Here is a 25,643-nt window from a genome sequence, read left to right on the forward strand (position 1 = left end):
TGTGAAGAAGACACATGATGGTATCGTGATGATAGTCATATATGTTGATGATTTGATTATCACAGGTGATTGTGGGAAAGGCATTGATGAGGTTAAGGCCTCTTTATGCAAAGAGTTTGATATGAAAGACCTTGGAGATTTAAGGTTCTTTCTTGGCATTGAGGTGATTAGAACAAGCCAGGGTATATGGTTGGTGCAAAGGCAATATGCACTTGACATGCTGGCAAAGTATGGTATGACAGCATGCAAACCAATGTTGACACCATTAGAGCAAAACATGAAGCTTAGGGCTGATTTGGGTGATGAGCTTGATGATATCACCATGTACAGGAAAATGGTTGGTAGCCTTATCTACATGACCATTACGAGGCCAGATATCAATTATGCAGTTGGTTTGGTGAGTCAGTTTATGCAGAGTCCTCGTAAACCTCACTTGGATGCTGTGAGACGGATTCTGAGATATGTCAAAACTACCGTGCATTATGGTCTTTTCTATGAGGCAGGAAAAGACATGCATGTCTATGGATATACAGATGCAGATTGGGCCGGTAGTGCATATGATAGGAGATCTACCAGTGGCTATGTTTTCAGCCTTGGTAGTGGAGCTGTGAGTTGGAGCAGTAAAAAGCAACCTACAGTTGCTTTATCTACCACAGAGGCAGAGTATCGTGGAGCAGCCATAGCTGCATGTGAGTTGGAGCAGTAAAAAGCAACCTACAGTTGCTTTATCTACCACAGAGGCAGAGTATCGTGGAGCAGCCATAGCTGCATGTGAGGCTATGTGGTTGAAAAAGTTGCTAGATGATGTCAGGATACAGAGTGATATGAGAGTTGTCATTCATTGTGACAACATGAGTAGTATTCAGCTTGCTAGCAACCCAGTTTATCATGCCAGGACCAAACATATTGAGGTCCACTATCACTTCATCAGAGAGAAAGTGCTAGATGGGCATGTTGATTTGACATATGTGCAGACAGATGAGCAGGTTGCAGATATCTTTACCAAAGCACTTGGTAAGGATAAGTTCGAGTATTTCCGTACTAGATTGGGAGTCCTAGAGATGGACATGTCGAGCTTGAGGGGGAGTGTTGAAATGTCAAGCTCGTATACAGCTGGAGGATAGCACATGGGTGCTGACAGAGTGACAGTATGGTAGATAGATATCGTGTGGTGTGTTTATGACCGCGTCCAGCAGGTCATGTGTGGTGTGGACATTACATTAGGTTTACTTTGTAGTGTGGACATAACACTATGTTGTGTTCTCCTTTGTGTGTGTGAGAGAGATGGTGACTATGGCTTCTCTCCTTCTTTATGGTTGATGATTATGGATTAGGGTTTGCTTCCCTTGTGTGTGCTGCCTCCTGCTTCTGTGTCATGTGTGGTGTGGACATTACATTAGGTTTACTTTGTAGTGTGGACATAACACTATGTTGTGTTCTCCTTTGTGTGTGTGAGAGAGATGGTGACTATGGCTTCTCTCCTTCTTTATGGTTGATGATTATGGATTAGGGTTTGCTTCCCTTGTGTGTGCTGCCTCCTGCTTCTGTTTTTTATCAGAGAACAACTTACATCACATAGGAATTGGTTAGAAAGAGCATTTAAGGTACTACATTATTTCGTAATTTGTGTGATTGATGGGATGATATGTCATATTCAGGATGTCGACAATCCCAAAGATGCATGGGATACATTGGTGAAGATGTATGATATGAACACAAAGGCAGGGAAGATCCACTTTAAACAAAAGATACACTATTAAGAATTCAATGAGAAGAACCCCTAATGTTGCATGGAGTCTCCTAATGACCTCCTAATCACTTCCTAATGATGCATGAAAAATGAGAGAAATGTTAATCCTCCTAAAGCTAATCCTATGATGATGAGATGAACCTAAACTAGGAGAGCTAGACCTAATCTTTGGTACCATGTTAAGAATCATAGATCAAGATCTCTTAATGACAAGACATCTACCTAATTAGAAATTAATCTTATACTAATGACAACACAAATCTACAGTGGATAAAAATGAGAAAAACTCATGAGTGTGTGTTGATTAAGATGTACTCAAGTACAATTAGACACCAAGATAAATTTGATTGGATACATAGAGAGACTTGAGATAAGTGCAAGTGATATATTTTCTTTGCTTGAAATGAACCCCTTTTATATGAGGTGAGTTCATGTTGGCTTCACTAGCTCTTGTGGGATTATCCTTGCTTGCTCATGTGGTTGTTTGCTAGTTGCTTATCACTTCTACTCACTCTCTTCCTCCCTTGTTGTGCTTCATGGCACCACATTTCTCAACATACACAACATAACATGGAACACTAAAAGGATACATAATTATGTGCAGGAAATCAAAGCATGTGCAGATGCTTTGGCATCTATCAATGCACAAATGGAGATCAAACCATGTGCAGATGCATTGGCATGTATCAATGCACAAAATGGATGATGATAATGATTTGGTTACTATTACATTGAAAGGTTTGGGCAAGGAGTACATATCACTTAACACTTCTATTACTATGAGAAGTGGTGATCCTCCAGACTTTGAAGAGTCGATTTCACTGCTTATTGTAGAATAGTTAAAGCTAGATTATGTACATCATTGAGTAGCATGGACATGAAAAGGACCAAGAATTTTACACACAAAGAGGTGCAAGAAGCAAGGGGAGATTCTCATCTAAAGGATGTACAGGTGGAAGTGGTTGGCAAGATAGACCATCATAACAACAACAAAAATTTCAGACCTCGTATGGTGTACGAGGAGGTAGAGAGTCACACTTCGGAGAGGCAGGGGGAGATCAAATTCTAGAGGAAGAGGTATATGGCAACCTCAACAGCAATATGGAAGTGGAATTGAGTGTCAATATTATGGTAAGATTAGACATATGGCTAGGGAATGTTACAAGAAGTAAAATAATTTGTGAGGTGGAAAAATTTAGTATGGTAACTATGCATTCTCTAGCAATGTAAGTCATAGGAATGAAGATCATTTGTTTGAAAAAAATGAAGTATGTGATGGGTACTATGATTTCATATAGTGAAAGAGATGATGCTTGGTACATGGATTGTGGTGCATCAAATCACATGACATATCATGTTGAGTGGTTTGATAACATGATGCCTACACAAACCCAGGGATATGTTGCTAGTGTACCATTGAGGATGCATGATGACAGAGTGAAAACCATGCTGAGGTGTTGTATGTGCCATATATGACAAAGAGTTTGGCGTCGGTTGGAAAAATGGTAGAACAAGGGCTATAGGTGAGATTTAATGAGTATGGATGCTTTGTTAAGGACTTTAAGCATGGGTGTAAATTGATTGCCAAAGGTAAAAAAGAAGGGAGATTGTTTAAGCTAGATGCAAGCATGCCTGAGCTAAATCTAGCCATGTTTTCTCACAGTCCACGGGATAGTGCCACACATGGATATGCGGCACAAGAGGATTGTCCATGTAAATATATAAAAGCTGAAATCTATGCAAACTAAAGGCATTGTGGGTGGTTTACCTAGATTGGGGAAAAAAAATACGAGCTTTCTTTGCCACCTTCCAAGAATATTGCGATCTTTTGAATTTATAGTTTTTTAAAAAGATATTGTCACTAGGTTATGGTGGAGTTTATAATCGATTATTCTCTCTCTCTCTCTCTCTCTCTCTCTCTCTCTCTCTCTCTCTCTCTCTCTCTCTCTCTCTCTCTCCAAATCATACACTATAGTGCATGTTGGCTTGCAATAATTCCATGTCTTTCATTATTCAAATCTCGCACCACACAAAGCCTTGACCAAACCCAACATGCTCAAAAAGATGCCTATCACCCTCAAAAAGATGTTTGAGGCCCACAATATCCCATCCTCACTCGAATCTATGCTGAGACTAGCTTGTACCATCACACATACAACACACACACACACACTTCACCATTATATTAAATTTTTTTCTAGTGCATAATTTTAGACTTTTGACATAAACAAATAGGCACTATGTTCAATAAGTTTTGTGATCTTAAAAAATATTTAAGAAACAAGGTTTGAAAAGCCCTTAGACGTTTTTTAAAGGAACACACAACACACATACTTTTAAGGCATCTCAAACTTTCATGCGCTAGCTTCTAAGGGCTTCCTAGACTTTCATGTGCTCAGAAGCCAGCGCATGAAAGTCTGGGAAGCCCTCAGAAACGCTCTTAAAAGAGTACCATACCATCATCAAAATTAGCCCCCAAATCATCATATGAACTTACCAAAATATTCATGCTTCTCTTTCAAGAAGTATATCCATATCATCCTACTATAGTCATCAATAAATGTAATGTAGTACTACCTACTTCCATTTATTGATTATGTTTGAGTAGGCCCCCAAATATCACTATGCATAATCTCAAGTGATCTCCTACTTATCTGGCCCTCTTTGGGAAATGGCAATTGAGTTTGTTTCCCAAACTGACATGCATCGCATACATATGAACTTCCACCATTCTTGAATCTAGGTGGGTCTGATTTTTTTGTGAGGTTCCTTCGCAAGCTTTTGACAAGAAATGATGAGCTTTTATATTTCTAGTTTTTTTAAACATAATTTGGAGAGTTTCTTATACTCTTTATTCTCTCTCATTTCTTGTTTGTCTTCTCTCTCCTCTCTCAAACCTAATCTCTCTCCTCTCTCATACCTAATCTCTCTCTCTCTCTCTCTCTCTCTCTCTCTCTCTCTCTCTCACACACACACACACACACACAAGTCACCATTACATTACAAAATTTATCTATTGTAAAATTTCATGATTTAAAATTAAAAATTAACCTTAAAAGGCCTAAATATGGTAAAACCGATTATAAACATGAGTATTAAGAGCACCTAGAAGCCAACACTAGCGGTTGCTTTTGAGGGCTTCCCATACCTTTTTTAACACACATATACACATAAGTCATCATTATATTACAAATTATTTTTCAAGTGCATAATTTTAGACTTTTGACATCATAAATAGACTCAAAAGGCCTAAATACGATAAAAATGGTTGTAAACTTGGGTATCTTTTGATGAGTTTTATGGATTTCTAGTATTGGAAAAACAAGTATGGGAAGCCCTCAAAAGCCACTACATGTACTGGCTTTGGAGGGCTTCCTAGACTTTTTTTAACAATTTTTTTCTCAAGTGCAGAATGTCAGCCTTTTGACATCATAAAACACTCATAAGGCCCAAATATGGTAAAAATGGGTATCTTTCAATGAGTTTTATGGATTTCAAATATTGGAAAAAAAATTTGGGAAGCCCTTAGAAGCCAACATTTCTAAGGGCTTCTTGGAGGCACTGGCTTCTGAGGGCTTCCCTGGTGAAAAAACTACATAGAGTATAAGTACTATATGTCAAGACCACATGATTCATGAGGTGGGTCCAAATCTACTTCACCATGGACATGTAGATTGCGGCAAACTAGTCCATGTGTTGTGCCAAGCAGAAAGGGCATTAGTAGTAGTGGTAAAGAGGCAAATGTGCATGCCTCAAGGAAAGGAAAAGAGATGATCAACCCATAAATGTACATGACTTGATAGGTGAAAGTGTAAACATTGGTGACATATCTATGGGTCAAGACTAGATGAAGAATTTGGCATTTATCTACACACTGGTATAAGGAGGACGAGGTTTATACATGCACTAATAACGAGGTTGTTGTTAAAAAATAACCTATCCTCTAGATCCATTCTCAACTCCTTCTCAACTAGAATCTGGTTTTGGAGTGAACGAATTTGCTCTTGAATTGTTGGGGGTAGAGGATTCATGATGAAAGAAAGATGTAGATAGATAAAAGGTGTAGATTTTCAATGCAGAAATGAAAATTATAGAAATAATAATAATAAATCTTAGCTTTCACCCTCAATTTGGAAGAAGAAGTCAAAAGCTCGTTCAGCTCATGCTGCAAAAGAAAAATCCACAAGTGCCAAGAGACCATCGCGACGAGTAGTATCAAAGAGGGCATGAACTTGCCACCATAAAGCACTCAAAAGACTTGGCCCTTTTAAAAAAAGTTAATTTTTTGGTAAGACTTTGTTGAAGAGGAATATTTGAATTTAAATTTTAAATAAGTGATGTCGAAGGCAAAATTAGCCGGCGGGCTGAAATCAGAGTAGGCTTGTAAGTGGCTGCTGTCCAAGATTTGTGCAGGAATCACCTCGTATGTAAAAAATTTAGGAGCTTGAAAATTTCTGCAAATCTGAAATTCTGAAACCTTGGAAACCCTCTTTCTAAATTTGCAAGGTGGAACGTTTAAAGCCCTTGATTTGAAACCTTCGCATATACTTAAGCTTTTTGAAAGGGGAAAAAACCTTTTAATCTTTAAACCTAAGTAAAGACAAATCAGCGCGTCTAGATAGTAAGGTAGGCTACATTTTTGCTTGCCGCCGTCGTCGATTTCTTGTGTTGATGGAGTTGAACTTTTTTTCTTAATGCAAAGAAATTTATATTAAGTATCAAAATAGATACAGCACCCTAAGGTGAACACTGGAGCTTATGGACTTGCCTAAGCAGTAGATCCATAGTAGCTTTTATCTTCCCTCTCTCCCTAGTACTTGCTAGTACAAGACCTTCTCCCTCTCTCCCTAGTACTTGCTAGTACAAGACCTTCTACCACTAGATTCCCTACTCTCCCTATGGAGCTATAGTCACAGCTGGATCCCCTGTGTAGTATAGCATTCCTAGATTCCCATATCCTGCTTAGTATCAAGCCTCTCAGTGTTTGCCACACTTGATATATGGCAGGGTTCATCCTGCCCTTGCATCCAATGACTACTTGCTTCCAGTTGATCTTGTCAAGCACTCCACAGTCACTGAGGATTCTGCTAACTGCCGTCCACACAGGGTACACCTCCTTGCACTCCCAAAAAGCATGCCTCATAGATTCCTTATGGGTTTTGCACCTGGGACAGTAAGGGTTCCCCTGGCTCCACTTGCTGGTTATGCCCCTAACTGGTAGTTTCCTGTTCCGTAGTTTCCTGTTCCGTATTCTCCACAGGAGTAAGTCCAATCTGCCTGAGCCTATAGAGCCCCATGTCTGCCTGGCTCTTTGCCTGCAAAATAATCCACTGTCAGAGTGCAGTTTTCCTTCTTCCAGGCAACAGCTATTCTCATCGCCCATTTCTGTCTAGACACCTTGGGTCTTATGCTTGGGAGGGACCAATACTTGATGCTAACACTTGTGGTCACCATTGGGGAGGTGGGCCATTCCCTCTTGATATTGCTCAGTACATGTAGCATCAGTCTTTGCTCTTCATTGTTAAGTGCATTCCATCTACCAGCAGGGATCAGCCATTGTTTAGTAGTAGATCACCAAATGTCCTTGAACTTTGCCAGACCCTTTGCTTCCAGCCTTTTTGCTACTCTGGGGTTAGCTTCCAGTGCTGGGACACCATTTTGCATTGCATCTTTGCAAAGCCATATGCTCTGCTCTAGGGATGAGTCAAACCGGGAACCCATCCATACTGCCTCCTTAGTTGTTGCTTTCCAGCTGTTTACTAGCTTCATGGTAAGGGAGGAGTTCCAGCCCTTTAGCTTGTTAGGGTGCATTAGCTTATTAATCCAGCTTGGGAGGGTGCATTAGCTTATCAATCCAGCTTGTATTGAGCCATTGGGAGCCTTTAAGTGAGGCCTGCTCAATTCTCCACTTAATAATCTGTGCCCAAGGTTGAGGGCTGTCCAGTTTGGGAATCCATTTGTTAAGCAGGCCTTGAGCCTTAGCTATGATATCAGGGATCCCCCAGCCCCCTTCCTCCCTAGGAGAGCAGATCTGCTCCCATGAAATAAAGGACCAGGTCCTCTTATCTGCAAAACTCCAGAGGAATTCTCTGAACTGCATTGCAAGCTTGTTCCAGTCATTACCTGAGAACTTCAGTAGTGTGGCAACATACACAGGAAGTGCCATGAGGATGTGCCTTAGTGCAATGATTCTGCCAGCCAAGCTAAGTCTTAAATGGGCCCTGGCTTTGATTTTCCCTCTGATTCTATCACTAAACCACGTAAAACATTGGTGGGGAGTCAGCCCCAGCCCTATAAGGCAACCAAATATCTGATAATCTTCCCAGGACCCAAGTCCTTCAACCCCAAAGAGGCCAAACAATCATCCCTATCAGAGAAGCTCAGTTTAATACACTGTGTTTTGTGAGGGGCAATTTTGGAGCCTGACACAGCACAGAAGTTGTCATACATTTGCATCAATCCCTTGATAGATTCTTCACTGCACTGCACTATGTTGCAATTGTCATCTTCAAAGAGTTGAGTGGAGAAGGGTTGACCTTGGGGCAGCATCAGAGGCTTCAAGGTACCCTTCTGAATCAGTTTGTCTACATTTCTCAATAGAGGGTCAGTTGCTAGGGCAAAGAGCAGGGGGGCCAATGGGCACCCTTGTCTCACAGATCTTGCTAGTTGAAAGCCATCAGACACATAACCATTGATCTGAATCTGTGCACATGCATTGCTGAAAAGTGTCTTGACCATTCCAAGAAACTGCATGCCAAAGCCCATTTTCTCCACAACTGCTAGTAGGTATTCCCAACCTACCCTCATAAGCCTTCTCTAAATCCATATTGATCATTACATGTTCAACCCCTTGATTAGAAGGCCACTCCATGGCTGTGATTACATTTAGGATGGCTTCATGGATACTCCTCCCCTGAACAAACCCAAACTGCATAGGGTGAACTACTCTAGCCACAGTGGCTTTAATCCTGTATGCCATGGCTTTAGCCATAACCTTGTAAACTGTGTTGAGCATGGTCAAGGGCCTGTAGTTTTTTATCTCCAACCTGTCACCTCCCTTGGGTAGTATCAGCTTGATTAGCCCTATGTTAATGTCCTGTGAGATATCACCATTAGCTCTGAATGCATTAAGCAAGTCACACAGATCATCCTTAGCATACTTGATAAGCTCTTGGACTTCTGCCTGGATACCATCAGGACCAGGATCTTTCTCCTTTTTCATAGAGAGGACTACATGCTCCACCTCATATGAAGAGAAAGGTCTGCCAAGTAGAGCTTGGGTTGCCACCACAGGGATAGTGCTTTCTACTAGCTCCAAGAACTCCTGGAGTTTTGCCATATAGCTATCCTCAATACATAAAGGTGAGCCCACAATATTAGAGAGGGTCTGGACAGAGTTTATTCACACTTTTTTTATCTGTAACTATAGACCCATCTGGGCCTCTGACTGCAGCTATAAGCTCATTGTCCTTCTTGGCTCGAAGTGTTTTGAAAAACACCCTAGATGGAGTGTCCCCTGTTTTGAGCCAATACAAGCCTATCTGTACTCTTGCTGCATCTGCCCTTTCCATTTCAATGGCCTTAGCTTTATCCTCAAGGGTGTGGAGCAGTGTGTTGAGAATGGAATCATCTGAGTTGTGACCACAAGCAAGTCTTATCTTCTCAAGTGCAGTCTCTAGCCCCATTGAGTCTGCTCTCCTTTTCTTGGCTCTTCTCTTGCCCGTCTTTTTGGCCAGGTTGATTACTGCCTCCATCCCTTTCTGCCATCTGACAATGGGGTTTGGAACACCAGATACTGCTTGCAGCCAAGCTTTCTCCATCTCCTCACAAAAGGCTACATCCTTCAAGAATGAAACATTGAACTTAAAGGGTGGGGGTCCTTTACTGACTTTCCTGTCTATTTTACATTTGAGGCTTATGGATACTGGAGTGTGGTCAGAAACTGTGTGGCAGTGTAGCAGCTTCCCCTTAATTTCATGATGGGTCCAGGACCCTTGCTCAGAGAGGTACACTCTATCCAATCTTCTTGTTTTGCAATGAGTCTCTGCAGGGTGTGCCTATTGTTCCATGTTGGGAGCATGCATGGTTCACAACCTTTCAATTCTGCAGCATCTCTGATGTCAAACTTTCTGGCCCAATTATCCCACTGGTGGGGGGATGGAGCATCAACTGCTGGTTCAAAGTTCCAGTCACCTGCAAAGCAAATGGGGACATCCCAGTCCAGCTGGTAAAGCAAATCCCACACCAGTCTTCGCTCTGGTTCAGAGTTGGGTGCATACACATTAATGAGACCAATCACTTCACCTTCCACATGGACCTTACATGCAATCATTCTACCAGAGGGGGGCCTGATTACCTCCTCAACTCTATGTCTCCTGTTCACTAGTGTCATACAACCCCCAATACCTATGTCTGCGGTGCTTACCATACATTCAAACTGCTCCATGTTAAACAACATGGAGCCTGTCTAGGTTTCCTGTAGGAATAAAAAATTGGGCTTCTCCTGACTGAGCAAGTGCCTAACATAGCCTTGCCTGGCTGGGCTACACATACCCCTTACATTCCAGGAGATTAGTTTTAAGGGTCTTGAGTACATATTATCCATCAGCAAGATTGATAGTGGTATATACCTCATCCTCTTGACTATCCAAGAGTACAGCAAACTCCCTAGACCTATTCCTAGTAGCTGCCTTTTTAATGCTGCCCTTGAGCCTGATTCTGTTGGTGATGTCATGAAGGGCTTTGCCTGTGCTGCTACTACCTGCCTTAGTGGCTGTTTTCCTTTGCTTGGCTTGTTGCCAGCCATCATTCTGCTGCTTCTCCACCACCTCCTTATCCTGGTGATTTGTAGCAGGGGGAACTTGGGGGGTGACTTTACCCTTGCCTTTGTCTTCAGGAGCTGCTGGAGGAGGGACCTGAGAGCTCCCTTCTGTAGATTGCGCCTGGGGAAGGGCCTGCTGCTTGGTCAGGTTTTTGCTGAGCCTGAGGTGGGACCTTGGGGTTCCCTAGGTGAGTTGTCTGCTCTGGACATTCCCTTGCAAAGTGGCCTTGTCCTCTACATTTTGTAACAAGAGTCTGGGAAGGCTTGGAATTTGATTGCAATATCCACTTTATGATCACCCAATGTGAACTGTACCACATCTGGAACCTCAACCCTTCTGTCCCCAGAGAACACATGCCCTCTTAGTTGACTTACTTTCACGCATGCCTTCCTTATGAGTGTATAGGACCTTCCCCAGAGCTCCTACCATGACTTTGACTTGGTCCCACAAGTAGTATAGCAGCTCAGGGAACTCAATCCATACAGGGCACTGGTATTGAAGCATCTCTTCTGGTTTGATGGAGGGGGCCCATGGCACAGTATACACCAGGTTGCCTTTAAAAGCTGCAACTGTCCCAAGCACATAATCCCTTTGGGCTTCAGTCTCCATAATGGCCTGGAAGAAACCTTTGCCTGCAAAGTGTGACTTACTAAGTCCAGCCCTGCCCCCATACACCTCTGCAAACCATCTTCTGAACTCATCCTCAAAAGGTCGTTTCCCCATAAAATACATGTATACCCCACAGGACATTGCTTTATGCAGCCCTGCAATTGCCTTCCCCATAGACAATTCCACCTTGGTCTGGAAGACCTTCTTGCCTTCCCCATTCTTGGTAGATAGCTTGTCCATGTCCTGAGCCATCTCTTGATACAAGAAGGCTTGGGTCTCCTCAGAGATACCCCCATACTGCATCTTTTCTGCATAAGTCTGCTCCATATTACTGAAGGCCTGATCTAGACATGATCTCTTCCTGCTTGGCGCCTGCCCACCCACGCTATCCAGGGGACTGTCCCCGGAGCGCGCCCTTACAGCTCAACCGTCGATCTCCACTTGTACCTCTGCGTTAGAACTATATTCAACATATAGTCTAAGGAGCTAATAATAGTTGTGTGTACAAAAAATAGGGCTCGTGTTTCTACTTTTACAAAATAACTCAAGCACTAAGGCTTATTCACACACAAGTGTAAAATAACCAAAACTCTTCTAAGACACTCGCTAGTATATAGCAACATTATGCACAAGCGTGCATAATATAATATGTATAATCATTCGACATATAGCTAACAAAATAACTCATATGAAATAATAATCTGAGATGATATAGACAAGATCCTCCATGTGCGACACACACACTGCTCATCACCTATCTCACAAACATAAACATATTAGTTGTTTCAATTAATTTCTATCACCACAATTAATCCCAATATGAAACGTTGATAGGCACAAACACAATATACACTCACCACTTGTTACACTTTGATGAGAGTATCATTATACACATCATCTAGCAAGATGTGTCTTACCACTTGTTGCACTTCGATGAGCTTATCACTATACACATCATCTAGCATGCCATATCATTTATATAAACCACTTGTTACACTTAGACTGTGCAATTTTCTAGCATAGTCCACTTGTTTCACTTTGACAACATACAGTTGTCAAGCATGGCACGAGCTACATTTCAACAACATACACCCGTCAAGCGTGGTCTCAAGCTATACCAATAACACTAGGTAACTGGTATTCAATGTGGGGTCACCCATGATACCAATTCACTAGCATGGCACACTAGCAAAACGAGTGTTCTCATTTAGCCAAAGGGTGGACATTATGTAACATCAACAAGTTGAAGCACAAGTATGCTTTTCATAGATTTGTATACAGAACATACAAAAGTAGAATTCAAGAAGCATGAAACCAACTCATGTAGATTCAAACAAAACAAGTTGCAAAATCCAAATAATTTTTTGCAAATTATGTCTTGCCTTTACACAGGATAGAGTTAATGTATCCCTTAAGCAAACCTCCTTGTCACATCAATCACCACGGGATTAATTTGTGTGATCATTATTGGGCAATCAAACCATCATTGCCATTGTGAGAAAACAACAAAGCATCTAGTTGGTCTAGTCACACAAATAAATGTGATTTAAGAAGTCCTCTTAAATTTTTGAAAAATAAATTATGAGCCTTTCTACGAAGAGAGAGAACCAAAAGATGAAGGACCTATATATTCGATCGACTTTACATTATATTTTGGGATAAGGCTCATTGAGAAAAGCTTAAAAGAAAACCAACCCCAATCCAATTATGCAGGACCAGTAACCTTTTGTTGAAAGTTAGCCTTCAAAGAGAGAGGAGGGAAGTTCTACTCTGCTATGACCATGGACGTGGAGCTTCTGCATGTTGCTTTGTTCCCCTTCCCAGAGCAAGGCCACATCAGTCCCATGCTGCAGTTAGCCCTTCATCTAGCATCCAAGGGTGCAGCGGTCACCTTCATCAACACAGAGCGAGCTCAAGACAAGATGCGGCTTTCTTTTGACCATCATCATTCTCTGCGTTTTTCATCTATCCCAGATGGTCTGCCTGCACAGCAGAATACCCTTAGCACCGATATCATAGTCTCTGGTTCGAGTGATGGCGAGCTCGCCTCGACGGCCATGCCCGCCCTCCTCCGAAGCCTTCCGAAGCAGGGCCCTTCTCTAGAGAAGCTGCTCAGTGATCTGAATGAAAATGGAGATCGGCCTCCCGTCTCCTGCTTAATTTCTGATGCCTTCTTGCCCTGGACGGGAGCTGTTGCCCGCAAGCTTCAGCTTTCGTGGATGGTGTTGTGGACGGCGTCCGCGACACGGCTTTGGCTTTATGTCCACGCTCTGGAAGATGAAGGCAAGTATAAGGGTATTCTGATCCAAAGTTTCGAAATTTAGGGTTTGGGCTATTCTGAAACAAAGCCTGCGAGAGAGAGAGAGAGAGAGAGAGAGAGAGAGAAAGAGAGAGAGAGGACCGCCCGCCCTGTGTGTTGTCGTCTCTGTGCAGAGTCCTGCTCGAAAAGTCTCGAGTTAGGGTCTGGCATAGAACCAGTTGTGGCTACTGCCAGATAGGCATCACAAAGATGCCACTGTAGAGGATTTTTCGGTATTCATTTAATCATAATTTGAGTGGCTGTTGGCTTCAAACTGTTAACAGATTGCAGCCTTTGTTGCTGAATACAGCTACGGGGTCAGAGCAAAATAGATTGGTGGTGAACATCCCTGGATTGCCTCCGATATGCTCACATATAGCAGCTGCTCTTTCTCCTGTGCAAAGCACGAAGAGTCTTGAGCATCGGCAAGCTCGAGTTGAGGCTATGAAAAAGGCCGATGGTATCCTGCTGAATACATTTGACGAGATTGAGAGCGAAGCCATTGGGGATTTGTCACTGAAGCTCCCCATCAGATCACTGGGCCCATTATGTCTTGGTGCAGGGGCAGCTTATGGCCAAGGAAGCTTGATGACAGCGGATGAGGACTGCCTTACATGGCTGGATGGGCAAGCAGCACATTCTGTCCTGTATGTCTCCTTTGGCAGCAAGGTAGCACTGCGTGGAAAGCCATTGGAGCAGCTAGCTCTTGGAATTGAGGCAAGCGGGAAGCCTTTCCTATGGGTACTCCGATTCAGAGAGGAGAATTTCCTGGAGGGTTTCTTGGAGAGGACGAAACAGAGGAGCAGGGTTGTGTCATGGGCCCCCCAAAAGCAGGTACTAGAGCACATTGCAGTTGGGGCCTTTTTAACTCACTGTGGGTGGAATTCTGTCCTCGAAGCGCTTGCGCTGGGAGTTCCTATGGTTTGCTGGCCTGCGTTTGCTGACCAACCTACAAACAGGGTACTCGTTGAGCAAAAATGGAGGGTTGGAAAGGGGTTTCAAACAGAGGAGGTGCATGCATCTGAGATAGGAATGGTTGTTCAGGAGATTATGGGTGATCAGGAATTGCGGCATCGAGCAGCCCTCCTTGGTCAGTCTGCAAGGTCAGCTATGGAGCAAGGAGGCTCCTCTCACCAGAATCTCAACACGTTGCTGTCTGACATTCAACACAACTTGGCAATCTAGGTTACACCATCTCCATCACATAATGTGGCTTCATACGTTACAACTCCTTTTCTGGGACATTGTTCACAGTGGTTATTACATTGTTTTCCAAGCCATCAGAAATGTGGTGATGCCTTGTGTGACAATGAGAGGTTAAAGAGTTCCGTCCTGCTTCTCCGTCCATCCCTTGGATAGACAAAGAAGCGGGTCAGGGGATTGTTCCATCTTGAACTTGTTCACCATAAGACCCAGACTGCAGTTTACTGATGGCTGGATAAAAGCTTAGGATTATGTGTCAAGTTTATATTCTAAAGAAAAACAATTTTAATGGTCTTCAATCCACACTAAGCAATGTAAAGCATATATATTAATTTGCATAAAACTTATCGCTCTCACACATGGTGTTTCTGCACCATGCAATGATAAAGTGTCCAGTTATTATAAGTAATTTTTATCTGCAATGAAAAATACACTAAAGAATGGTTTTCTAGTTCTGATTGCGCCTCTTATCAGGCTTGAGAGCGACTCCTTACAATTTTGGATAGCCAAGATGCACATGATGTCGTACTATGTAGCTTACAATATTCAGAGCAAGGAGCAAATTGGAACTTTCCATAGTGTATAGTTTATAAAAACAATGGTTTTATTCTCTTGAAACTTCTGATTTGTCTAGCATAATCGAATTGGATGTTCAATTTAGAGTACAATTTCAACAAATTACTGTGGCAAGACACCTTGATCATAGCTTCAAGGAATTTGGTATTGAGCATTGTAAAGAGTCCATTGTGGGACCATGCACTCATGTCATGTGCACTTTAGTTCCACTAGGTTTTTCTCTATGGTTATCTAGCTGTGAACCAGCTAGTATACAATCAATCTCAACCATTGTGTAGGGTTGTTGCTCATTTGTACTTGAAGAGAGCTTCATGTCTCTCCTCTTTGAGCTAGCCATTCTCTCTTAAATTCTTGTGTTGTCATTGAGCATTGTGTGTGTGTCTTGTGTTCTTGTCATTGAGCATTGTGTGTGTGTGTGTGTGTATCTTCATTGTGAGCTAACAGTGGTATCAAAGCAAGCATCGAGTGGTTGGTGTTTTGTAAGCTTCTCTTGCACGCATCAAGTTTTTGGAGCTTCTCTAATTGGTAAAGAGGTGGTGGTTGTGGTGGTGTCTTCTTGGTTGTGGTGTTTTTTTCTTGTTGGTTGTCACTTTGAAGCTTTCATTGCTTCTTTCACAGTGGACTGTAGTTGCTCTCTCCAACAGTCAGTGACTTTTCCAAGGACTTTAAAATAGCTTATCTTCAACGTCTACAACAGTCGGCATCTCTCTTGCAGTCGGTGACATCTCTAATAGTAGTAACATGGGGCTTCTCTTCATCACAGTTAGCTTGCGACATTTGTCAACAGTTCCGTCTGCAGCTCTGTCAAGTTGTCGTTAACTCGTCACTTCTCTAGCATGTGGCTAATCACTTCTATAACCATCAACTAATTCACTTCAATCTCTCGATCCAATCTTTGCAATCACGATCCAAGTCTAGGTTGATCGGTGATCTAACTTTGCATGTACCGCTTCTGCATGGATTCTTGTCTCTGCAGCCGCATCTGGTAGTTGAACCTAGCGATGAACTGCTCGGTCCCCTGGTTGAGCTCTTCCAGGCTCATGGAGGGCTCCCTCTCCAAGCCTAATATCGAATTTAGGCTCTCTTTTTTCTCGGTCTGTGGAGAGCCCATTTGCCCATGATCACCATGGTGGATAGCTGACCAAACCTCCTCTAAGGAGCCCCCTCTAATTTGGCTCTCTTTAGCACGGAGCGGCGCAGGTGGAGAACAGTTGATTTGCCTATGCTTATAATTAATTAGATGGTGGTGGTGGCTGCTTAATCTTCCTTCTGGGCACTTTAATCTCTTTAGCCAAAGTTGCCTGCAACTCTTCATGGATCCCAGCTTGCACATTATTGCCACTTCGAGCATTGTTTTCTGGCTTTAATTGAGCACCATCAGTAGAGGCCAGCTTCTTCACATCTGCTTCAATTTTATCATTTTCACAGCCGGAGCTTTGCCCACCAATTATTGCAAGCACCCCCTGATCTTCTCCACTTGTTTTCATAGACTCAAACTGTGGCTCTAATAATGGGTCTTTTCCATGGTCCATTTTTGTGGTTGCGATTATGGTCATAAGGAGCACGAAGATAGAACCGGCATGGAGTGCATGCCACAAGCCCACCGCTGCATTCACAATATTTGAAAAATGCAATAAAGGGAAAGCTATGGTGAGAAACAAAGGAACTATGGCGAGATTGAGCTTAAAGATGAGGGCTTTGTGGAGAAAGCCATGGATATGTTTAACATCTAATGTATCCATGTATCTAGTTGAGGACTGTGTGTGTGTGTGTATAGAGCTCTCTTGTGTGTGTGTGTATGTGTAGTGCTCTCTTCCTCTTGTGTGTACGTATATATATGCCTATATATATATATATATATATATATATATATATATGCAAGACCAAGCTTGGAAATAGACCCTACAAGATTTTGACACATTTGCTGACTATGAAACTTATCATGTGACTAAAACACCCTATTGGAGAGCTTTAAAGACTTAACTTTAATGCGTGTCCTTTAGGCACACAATGATTGTGAGCTTACTATTACGTGGTTTTTGGTACTTCTTGAACGTTTTCAACAATTTTTAAAGACACTTGCTCTTTGAAATTGTAAGCCTTTTGGTTCTTTGATTTTGTGTGTGTGTGTGTGTGAGAGAGAGAGAGAGAGGGAGAGAGAAAGGTTGGGTAGTCTTATTTTATTTAGGCATGCATTTTTTTTCAAATGAAATTCTTGACCTTAAGTGCTTAAATTTTGGGGAAGTACATTGTTTATGTAGGTGGCATTCAATAACAAAAGTTGTTCTACTTGCCACATATCCATCTCCCTTTTCTTTTTTCTTTTCTTTTTTGGCGAGGGGAATAAAATCGCAAGATCTAAAGGTGTGTGAGAACATTTCAACTATTCCTCCAAAGTTCTTTAAATTTATCAAATACTTTTGAACGATGATGTGGAACATACAAAAGTAAGTACTTCATACTTTTGTGAGGTGGATAACAGTGGAGTTTCGTACACTATATACTTTGAAGTCGCTTGCTTCTATGGACACTAAATTGTTGTGTCAAGTGCTTTTTCGAGCTACTTTTTTGGCCACTCCTACATATGATCTATGCATTTAATATTGACCTTCTAATTGAGCCCTTCTAATTGAGCCATAAAACCCATTTTGTTATGTCTCAATGGACAACTAGTTGTGTCAAGTTGATGATTAGTGCTTTTTTGAGCACTCCTACATATGATCTATAAGTTTAATGTTTGCCTCTAATTGAGCCATAAAAAAAGGATTGAGCCATAAATATGTAGCTAAGCATGGACACGACTTTTGAGGCGAGCACTTTGTAGCCACGGTAAGCTTTTTTCCCTAAATAAATTTAGCAAGCTTTAGAGTTTTTGTACTAGGTTTTTAAGACAATCGTTTTCAAACTTGTAACATGTATGTGTATTAATGTTGATACTTGGCTTATAGACTTTATGCCTCCCATTTTAAAGCTCCATTATTTAGCATTTGGCAAGTATTTTGTTTTCATAGGCCAAATTTGTATATTTTTAAACCCTTGTTAGCTAAATTATCATTTAAAAAAAAAGATGTTTTCACTGTAACATTTTAGATAGGGAAAGAAATGATGTTTTGTGCTACATTAAAAGTCAATAAGTTTTAAAGCATGTGACCATCTTAATGGCTTTATTTAGTGTTGCTCAATGAATTTCGGGCAACTTTGGCTGTAGCATAAAATAGCCATAAAATCCTCAACTTCACTCCAAAAATATGGCTATATTTGTAGTCAAAATAAAATACATTTGTGGAATTTTAGTAGAGAAAAGGAATATATTTTTTAGTACATAAGGTAAAAATACTATAAAGTATAAACATTTATAATTTTGATCATGCTAATAGCTTTATTTACCATATTTAGAGAAGAATTGAGGCAAATTTGGTTGCAACATAAAATTCTCAACTATTGATTGAAAAACACCAAAAAGCCAGGGGATGGTCAAAACTTTAATTTTTTCCATTTTATAATTTTCACTTTTCAATGTAGTGAACCATATAGCCTCTTTCTCTCCTAAAAAACCAAAAAAAAATAACTTTGTTAATGAATGACATAAAATAAATTTCCCATTATGATATTTTATCGAAGAAAGTAATCATGTTTTATGTTACATAAAAAAGTTAAAATTTAAAAGTGTAAAAAAGTAGTTTTTAAAGCATGTTAATGGCTTTACTTGGTGTTTTCCAATCTTATTAACCACAAATATGACCATATCTAGAATCAACTTGAGGATTTAATAGCTCATGTTTTGGCCAAAACTACCAAAAAGTTGGGCAATTGCCTTAACCATATATATGACCATATTGGGAGTCCAATAGATGATTTTATGGTTGTTTTATGATTTGGCCAAAACTACCAATGACTTTTTGGTAATTTTGGTAAAAATTCATTAAATCCTTAATTTTTCACTCCAAATATGGTAATATTCAAGGTCAAAATGATTGAAAAACACCAAGTAAAGCTATTAACATGGTTAAAAAATAAAATGTTACATTTTTTTCTTTTCAATGTAGTAAAAGAAATCTCTTTCTCTAATAAAATGCTAAAACAAAACAAAGTCATTCATATAGCTAGACACATCTCTAGCATGCAACTGCATATATCGTAGGTCTTAAAAGCTTATCTCGTTTGTTAAAAGCTTAAGAAGGAATCTTGTCTCAAATTATTCAAGCTCATCCAATTATTTTGTGGAAAAAAGAAAGCTTGCCTTGGTTGTAAAAAGCTCGCCAAAGATCTACCCCCACTAGGCATGACAGTAGTTTTGACCAAAATAATTATGTTTAGTTGATTTGGAAAAATTAATATAAGATGATGACTTGAACTTACCACCACTTATCACCATTTTATCTAGTTTTGTTTTATGTGCATTTTTCTTTAAAAAAATTCATCATGAGTTTCTCGATTTTCTATGAGCTCCCCTAGCTCTACTATTTTTGACTATTAAATCAAAACTAGTGAAAGTTACCTTAAAAATAAAGAAAATGACCCCCTTTTGTGGGCTTCTAATAATGCAACAACTACCCTTAGACATGAACCTGACTTCTTGTCGTGTATTCTTAGAACTAGTAGCAAGCGTGTTGGGTTAGAAGCCCTTGTTATGCATATGAGTAGGGCGACCCTTTTATGTTTTGGCCAATGCTGCTAAAACTGTGATTTTATCAAAAACCATAATTTTCAGAGTTATAGATACCTTATTTTTTAATGGTAGATAGCATCATATAATCAACATAGTACCTTGATGTGTATATCCATCTCCCATTATAAGAGTAATTTAAACATGTGCTACTATGTTTTTTGAGAATTATTATGGGGCATTACCATAACATATTGATGTGTTATAGTTGTACATAGATATTATCCAACAATCTCATGTCATAAGTAGCATACCATTGGACAAATACCATCAAAGGAATTTGTAATGCATAGAATCTTACATATTTAAAGATTCATGTATCAAGTATCATTATTATATATATGTAATCTTGATAAAACATGAGGGAGGGAGGCCTATTTATAGCACCTAAGGGGTCACATGTAGCACTTGAGGTGAGTTCTTGATAAAACATGAGGGAGGGAGGCCTATTTATAGCACCTAAGGGGTCACATGTAGCACTTGAGGTGAGTTCTGGAGGAGCATCTTAAAGGGAGTGCAAGGGAAGTTGAAGATGAGTAAAAGATGACATGAGTAACATTTTAGGGGAGTAGAGAAAGAGGCAAAAGCTAGGGGAAAGAAGGGAGGGAAAGTAGGGAGTAGGGAGTAGGGAGTAGGGGGATAGAAAGTGTAAAAAGATTATGTGGTGATAAAAGAGATCCACTTTATCAAGAGGACCACCTCTCCCTTCTTAAGATGTTAACCACGTTTCTTAAGCTCACTAAAAAATTCCTCACAAAGCCATTTAGAGGTTTATAAGAGCTAGGTCTCTCTCTCTATCTCTCCCTCTCTCTTTGTGTGTGTGTGTGTGTGTGTGTGCGCGCGTGCGTGTGTGCATGCGTGTGAATGTGCATGTGTGCACGTGCGCACACGTGCATGCACATATGCGCATGTGTACACTCATAGAATTATAGAAAAAAAATCCAATGCCTTGTTTATCCACTCAATTTTGAGACTATACTTGGAAGAGAAAATGGAAAAATAAGATGATTAACATCAATATCCAGTTAGACTTTAATAACCATTAAAAATAATCTTGATTTATTATCAAATAATAATATTCATGCCTAAAAAGTAAAAGCTACTCCTTGCAAACTTTACCCTAAAGGATATTATGATTAAACTTGTAGATCTAGTTACTCATGTAGGGAAAACATGGTTGGTCTCTTGTTGGTGACTATGTTGCTAATTTTATGCTGACAAGATCAAATGATACTCTTCCCTAAGGAAATCATCATACTAGTTAAGGAATTCACATTAAGGTTAATATGTTAATTTGTGAGCAATGTTGTTGTCTTATTGTGCTTTAAGGTTCTTGCTCTAGCTCTTAAGGTGTATAGTAATTGAACATCTAAATGGAATGTGCTCTAATTTTTAAGATGTGTAGTCATTGAACTCCTCAAAATAAATGTGGTAAGATTTTCTCCCTCTTTTAAAGAGGAAAACTTGGCAAGACATGAAAGTATATTTTTTTTAAGATATACATGCCAAGAAGTTTAATGTATTTTTTTTAGAGAGAACATACCCACACATGTCAAGAAGTCTTGTGTATTTACACCCATATATGTCAAGAAGTGTTACATTTTATTAAACTTATATAGTAGTGTACTTATTTTCACTTGTAGTAGGTAATTAGATTGTATATCAATAATAATAATAAGAAAAAGTCATATTTTTACATTATTGTAAACTCCTTAAGAAATGACGTAATTGCTAAAATAATGACAACAAAAGAAAAATCATGTATTTAGTATTATTTGAAGTTATCTTTACAAATGATATTCCATAAATTAATAATGTGGGGAAGGAGGAAACATGCACAAGGTAGGTCAAATAGTTGTATCATGTGCCGTATAAAGAGGAATAAAAATTTAACTCAATCTTAATCAACCATCATTTAAAAAATGGATCTCAATTCTCATTATCTCAAGCCTTTATGGAGCTATACAATCAACTCAAGAAATTGTATATTGACATACACTATCATTGTTTACATGTTTCTATCAATGAATGATTTAAAATAACAAAAACCAATGGGGCTAAGATGCATGGTTTACTAGTGTACAAGCAGTGAAGTAATACTAAATCTTAAACATATAGTCCCTGGATACTCATGAAGTATGTTGAAAATCATGATATTATTGGTGCACTAAGGAGTGTAATATTAAATCTTAAACTTATAGCCCATGGATACTCATGAAGTATGTTGATGATCATTATATTACCCATGTAGGGGAGACACACAAGGTGTGGGAGCTTAAACATTAATTTATGCTATAATGTAGAAAGGATAAGAGGAAAATCATCATGATTAAACTTTAAAACTTCTAATGCCATGTGAATTTTTTCCTATATACATGTGTCTTAAGAATGATTTCCAACAGTACACCCCAAATTTTCAAGAAGTTGTATCTTAACCATGGATCCTAGAGATTGTGAGATTATTTAAAAGAGGGTAGACAAAGAACATTAAGGTGCTGCAACCGGAATCTTATTCTAGGAATTGATTGTGGAAAAGTAGAGAATTAATTCAATCATAAAAACCATTGCTTGTAAGCTTCAACTAAATCAAATCAATTGAAAAATTAAACACTTAAACAAAAATACTTAGCTCCAAAAAGACCATATTGGGTGCAATCTTCCCCCCTCTTGTGCGTGGCCTCTCCCCACACAAGAGTATTTCTTTATTAGCTTTCCTTTTTACCAAAATTAGGCCATAGCCCCCAAAATACAAGATGTGCTTTTTAGAGAGCACGGCACTCTTCTTTAACAAAAATAGAGTGTCAAATTGGGACTAGGGTAAAGCCATAGGCTTTAATAAATTCCACATAAATAAATGTATCTTTCCTAAAGTTCAAAATGGAAAAATCATTTGATAAGATTACAAGCTACTATGCTTGCCAAAAATGAAATGTGATGATCCAAGACATTTCTTCCAAAGTAAACTCTTCAATTCCCATAGTCTTCATCACCTGAAAATATAAGCCCAATTAATTATTAAATTAATCCCACAAATATTAAACAAGCACAAATCATCACCAACTCATGACTACCAGGTGTAAGTACCCCAGGAATCACCCTGCCATACAAACCTAATTGAAATAATCATAGGTGGCCTCAAACATACGTCATATACCGCACGTATTAATATTTATAGTGGTATCACCCACGATATTAACCTAGCCGGCATGACGCAAGAGTAATCTAGGCGTCCCCAAATTACTCAAGAGGGGATAAATAATACTTTTCTAGAGGACTTAAAATATATTCTCATGACATCCCTCTTGCTTGAGTTTGCAATTGTCCTCAATTACGGATTTGCTGGGTTTGAAAAGAATGAAGAATTTCAGGGTAAACTCGGAAAAATTTCTCAGGCATCCATTTAGCATCTTCTTGAGGATGATTCTTAAAAGTCAAAAGATACTTGAAGTATTGATTACCTGTCCTTGTTGTTGTTATCTCTTGGTCAATGATAGCATCAGGAACTAGTACTTCTTCCTCTCCTTCAATAAGAGGTGGTACCTCATATGTTGGATGAGTAGGAAGTGTTCCTTGAAAAGGTTTCAAGAGATGGATATGAAAAGAATTGTGGATATTCCAATTAGATGGAAGCTCTAGTCTATAGGCCACATCATTAATCTTTTTGAGGATTTTAAATGGCCCATAATATCTAGGCGCTAGCTTCATTGCAGGGAATTTTTCCACACTCTTTAATCGCCGTTTTTCAATTCTCAAAAGAACATAATCACCTTCTTGAAAAGAAAAATCTTTGCGCTTCCTATTTGCTTGAGATGTATACTTCTCTTGAGCTCTTGCAATACAATCACGCACTTCAGATAGAATGCGATCAAAGTCTCTAACATATTGGTCGGCTGCTCTGGCTAAGCCTATCAAGAGGAATACTAGTAGGTTCTACACCCGACACTAGCTCAATTTTATGGTCCACCTCTTGTTTAGGAGATAATCCATGAGGTTAATCTCAAATGGTGCTCGACCAGTAGCCGTATGAGGAGTATTATTATAAGCAAATTGGAGTAGGTGTATGTACTTATCCCATGCACTAGGTTGCTGGGAAACATAGGCTCTAAGCATATCTAAGATAGTGCTATTTGTAACTTCGGTTTGTCCATTCGATTCCGGATGGAAAGCCGTGGAAAAATCTAACTTAGTGCCCAAGTTTGAGAAAAGAGCAACCCAAAAGTGACTACAAAATTTAGAATCTCTATCAGAAACTATCACTTTGGGTAGACCATGATGAACAAAAATTTGCTTAACAAATATGTTCGCGGCTTGCTGAGAAGTTAGTGTCTTTTTACATGGAATGAAATAGGCTTGCTTACTAAATCTATCCACTATCGTCCAAATCATGTCATGGTGACTGGAAGTAGTAGGGAAGCCAGTAATGAAATCCATAGACACTTGTTCCCATGGTCTATCAGGAATAGGTAGAGGCTTAAGCAATCCTAAAGCTTTGCCTTTGTAGCTTTTAATTGTTTGGCAAATGTTACATTCAGCTACAAACTTAGCTACATCATTCTTCAAATGAGGCCAATAAAATTCTCGAGAAACTACTTGAAGTGTTGCGGAAACTCCTCTATGTCCCACAAATGGTGGTTGGTGTATCTCTTCCAAAACAAGCTGTCTGTAAGGTTGAGTAACACACAATCTTTTCTCAAAGAAAAGATAGCCATCATTATGAGAATAACTTCCGTGAGGTGTCCAATTGTTTTCACGCAATTTGATCCATATTTGAGAAAAATCTAGATCAACTTCATAAGTTTCTTTCATAAGTACAAATGGTTCACTTTCAATTATGGAAATGTTGTTGATATTTGGTCTTCGACTCAAAGCATCGGCAACAACATTTTCTTTTCCAGGTTGATATTGAATCATAGGTTGGAAACTTTGAATGAAAGCTGCCCATTTGATATGCCTATCTGAAATGAGAGGTTGCGTAAGCAAATGCCTAATGCTTTGTTGGTCTGTCTTGATAAGAAATTCAGAGCCCATTAGGTAATGCTTCCAGATTTTCAAAGCATGGACTACTGCTGCTAATTCCTTGTCATAAGTGCTATAATTTTGCTCTGCAGGCTTAAGCTTTCTACTTTAATAAGCAATAGGATGGTTGTCTTGCATAAGAACAGCTCCAAATCCTTTGCCACTAGCATCAGTCACTACTATAAAGAATGGTCTTTGAAAATCAGTAAGTGTAAGAACTGGTACTTGTGTTAAAGCATTCTTCAGTGTTGCAAAAGATTTATCTTGCTTATCAGTCCAATTGAAATTTGTAGCTTTCTTAAGGAGTTCAGTCAAAGGATGAGCAATACAAGCAAAATTCTTGACGAACTTCCTATAATAACTACATAAGCCAAGAAAAGATCTAAGATCATGTATGTTTCTAGGCGTAGGCCAAGAAGCAATACACTCAATTTTCTTAGGATCTACACGAATCCCTTCAGCCGACACTATATGACCTAAGTATTCAATCTCTTCTTGAAAGAAAGAACTCTTTTCAGGATTGACATACAATTCATTTTCTCTCAAAAGATTGAACACTTGTTCCAAGTGTTGTTCATGCTCTTGTCGATCCTTGCTAAAAACAAGAATGTCATCAAAGAACACTATAACAAAACTTTGAAACTTAAGGAATATGCGATTCATCATACGGCTGAAAGTAGCTGGAGCATTGGTCAAACCAAA

General features: G+C 39.6%; 1 protein-coding gene across 1 annotated transcript; it reads left to right on the forward strand.

Moving 5' to 3' along the window:
• The first annotated feature begins 12,900 nt into the window (after nt 1–12,900).
• LOC147617523 (UDP-glycosyltransferase 85A7-like) lies at nt 12,901–15,896 on the forward strand. Its single transcript, XM_086775779.1, has 2 exons — nt 12,901–13,464; nt 13,791–15,896. Exons 1-2 carry the CDS (start codon nt 12,957–12,959, stop codon nt 14,663–14,665), a joined length of 1,383 nt encoding a protein of 460 aa, XP_086631905.1. The 5' UTR covers nt 12,901–12,956; the 3' UTR covers nt 14,666–15,896.
• The last annotated feature ends 9,747 nt before the right edge of the window (nt 15,897–25,643 follow it).

This window comes from Cibotium barometz, chromosome 36, assembly GCF_041138505.1.
Source record: "Cibotium barometz isolate CiBa-2024 chromosome 36, ASM4113850v1, whole genome shotgun sequence".
Taxonomy (NCBI): Eukaryota; Viridiplantae; Streptophyta; class Polypodiopsida; order Cyatheales; family Cibotiaceae; genus Cibotium; species Cibotium barometz.

Excerpts from the sequence above, each read along its gene's own strand:
- LOC147617523 (XM_086775779.1), top strand. The coding sequence starts at position 12,957 with ATGACCATGGACGTGGAGCTTCTGCATGTTGCTTTGTTCCCCTTCCCA. Across the intron at positions 13,465-13,790 it reads CCACGCTCTGGAAGATGAAG|CTACGGGGTCAGAGCAAAAT; the intron begins GCAAGTATAAGG and ends TGCTGAATACAG.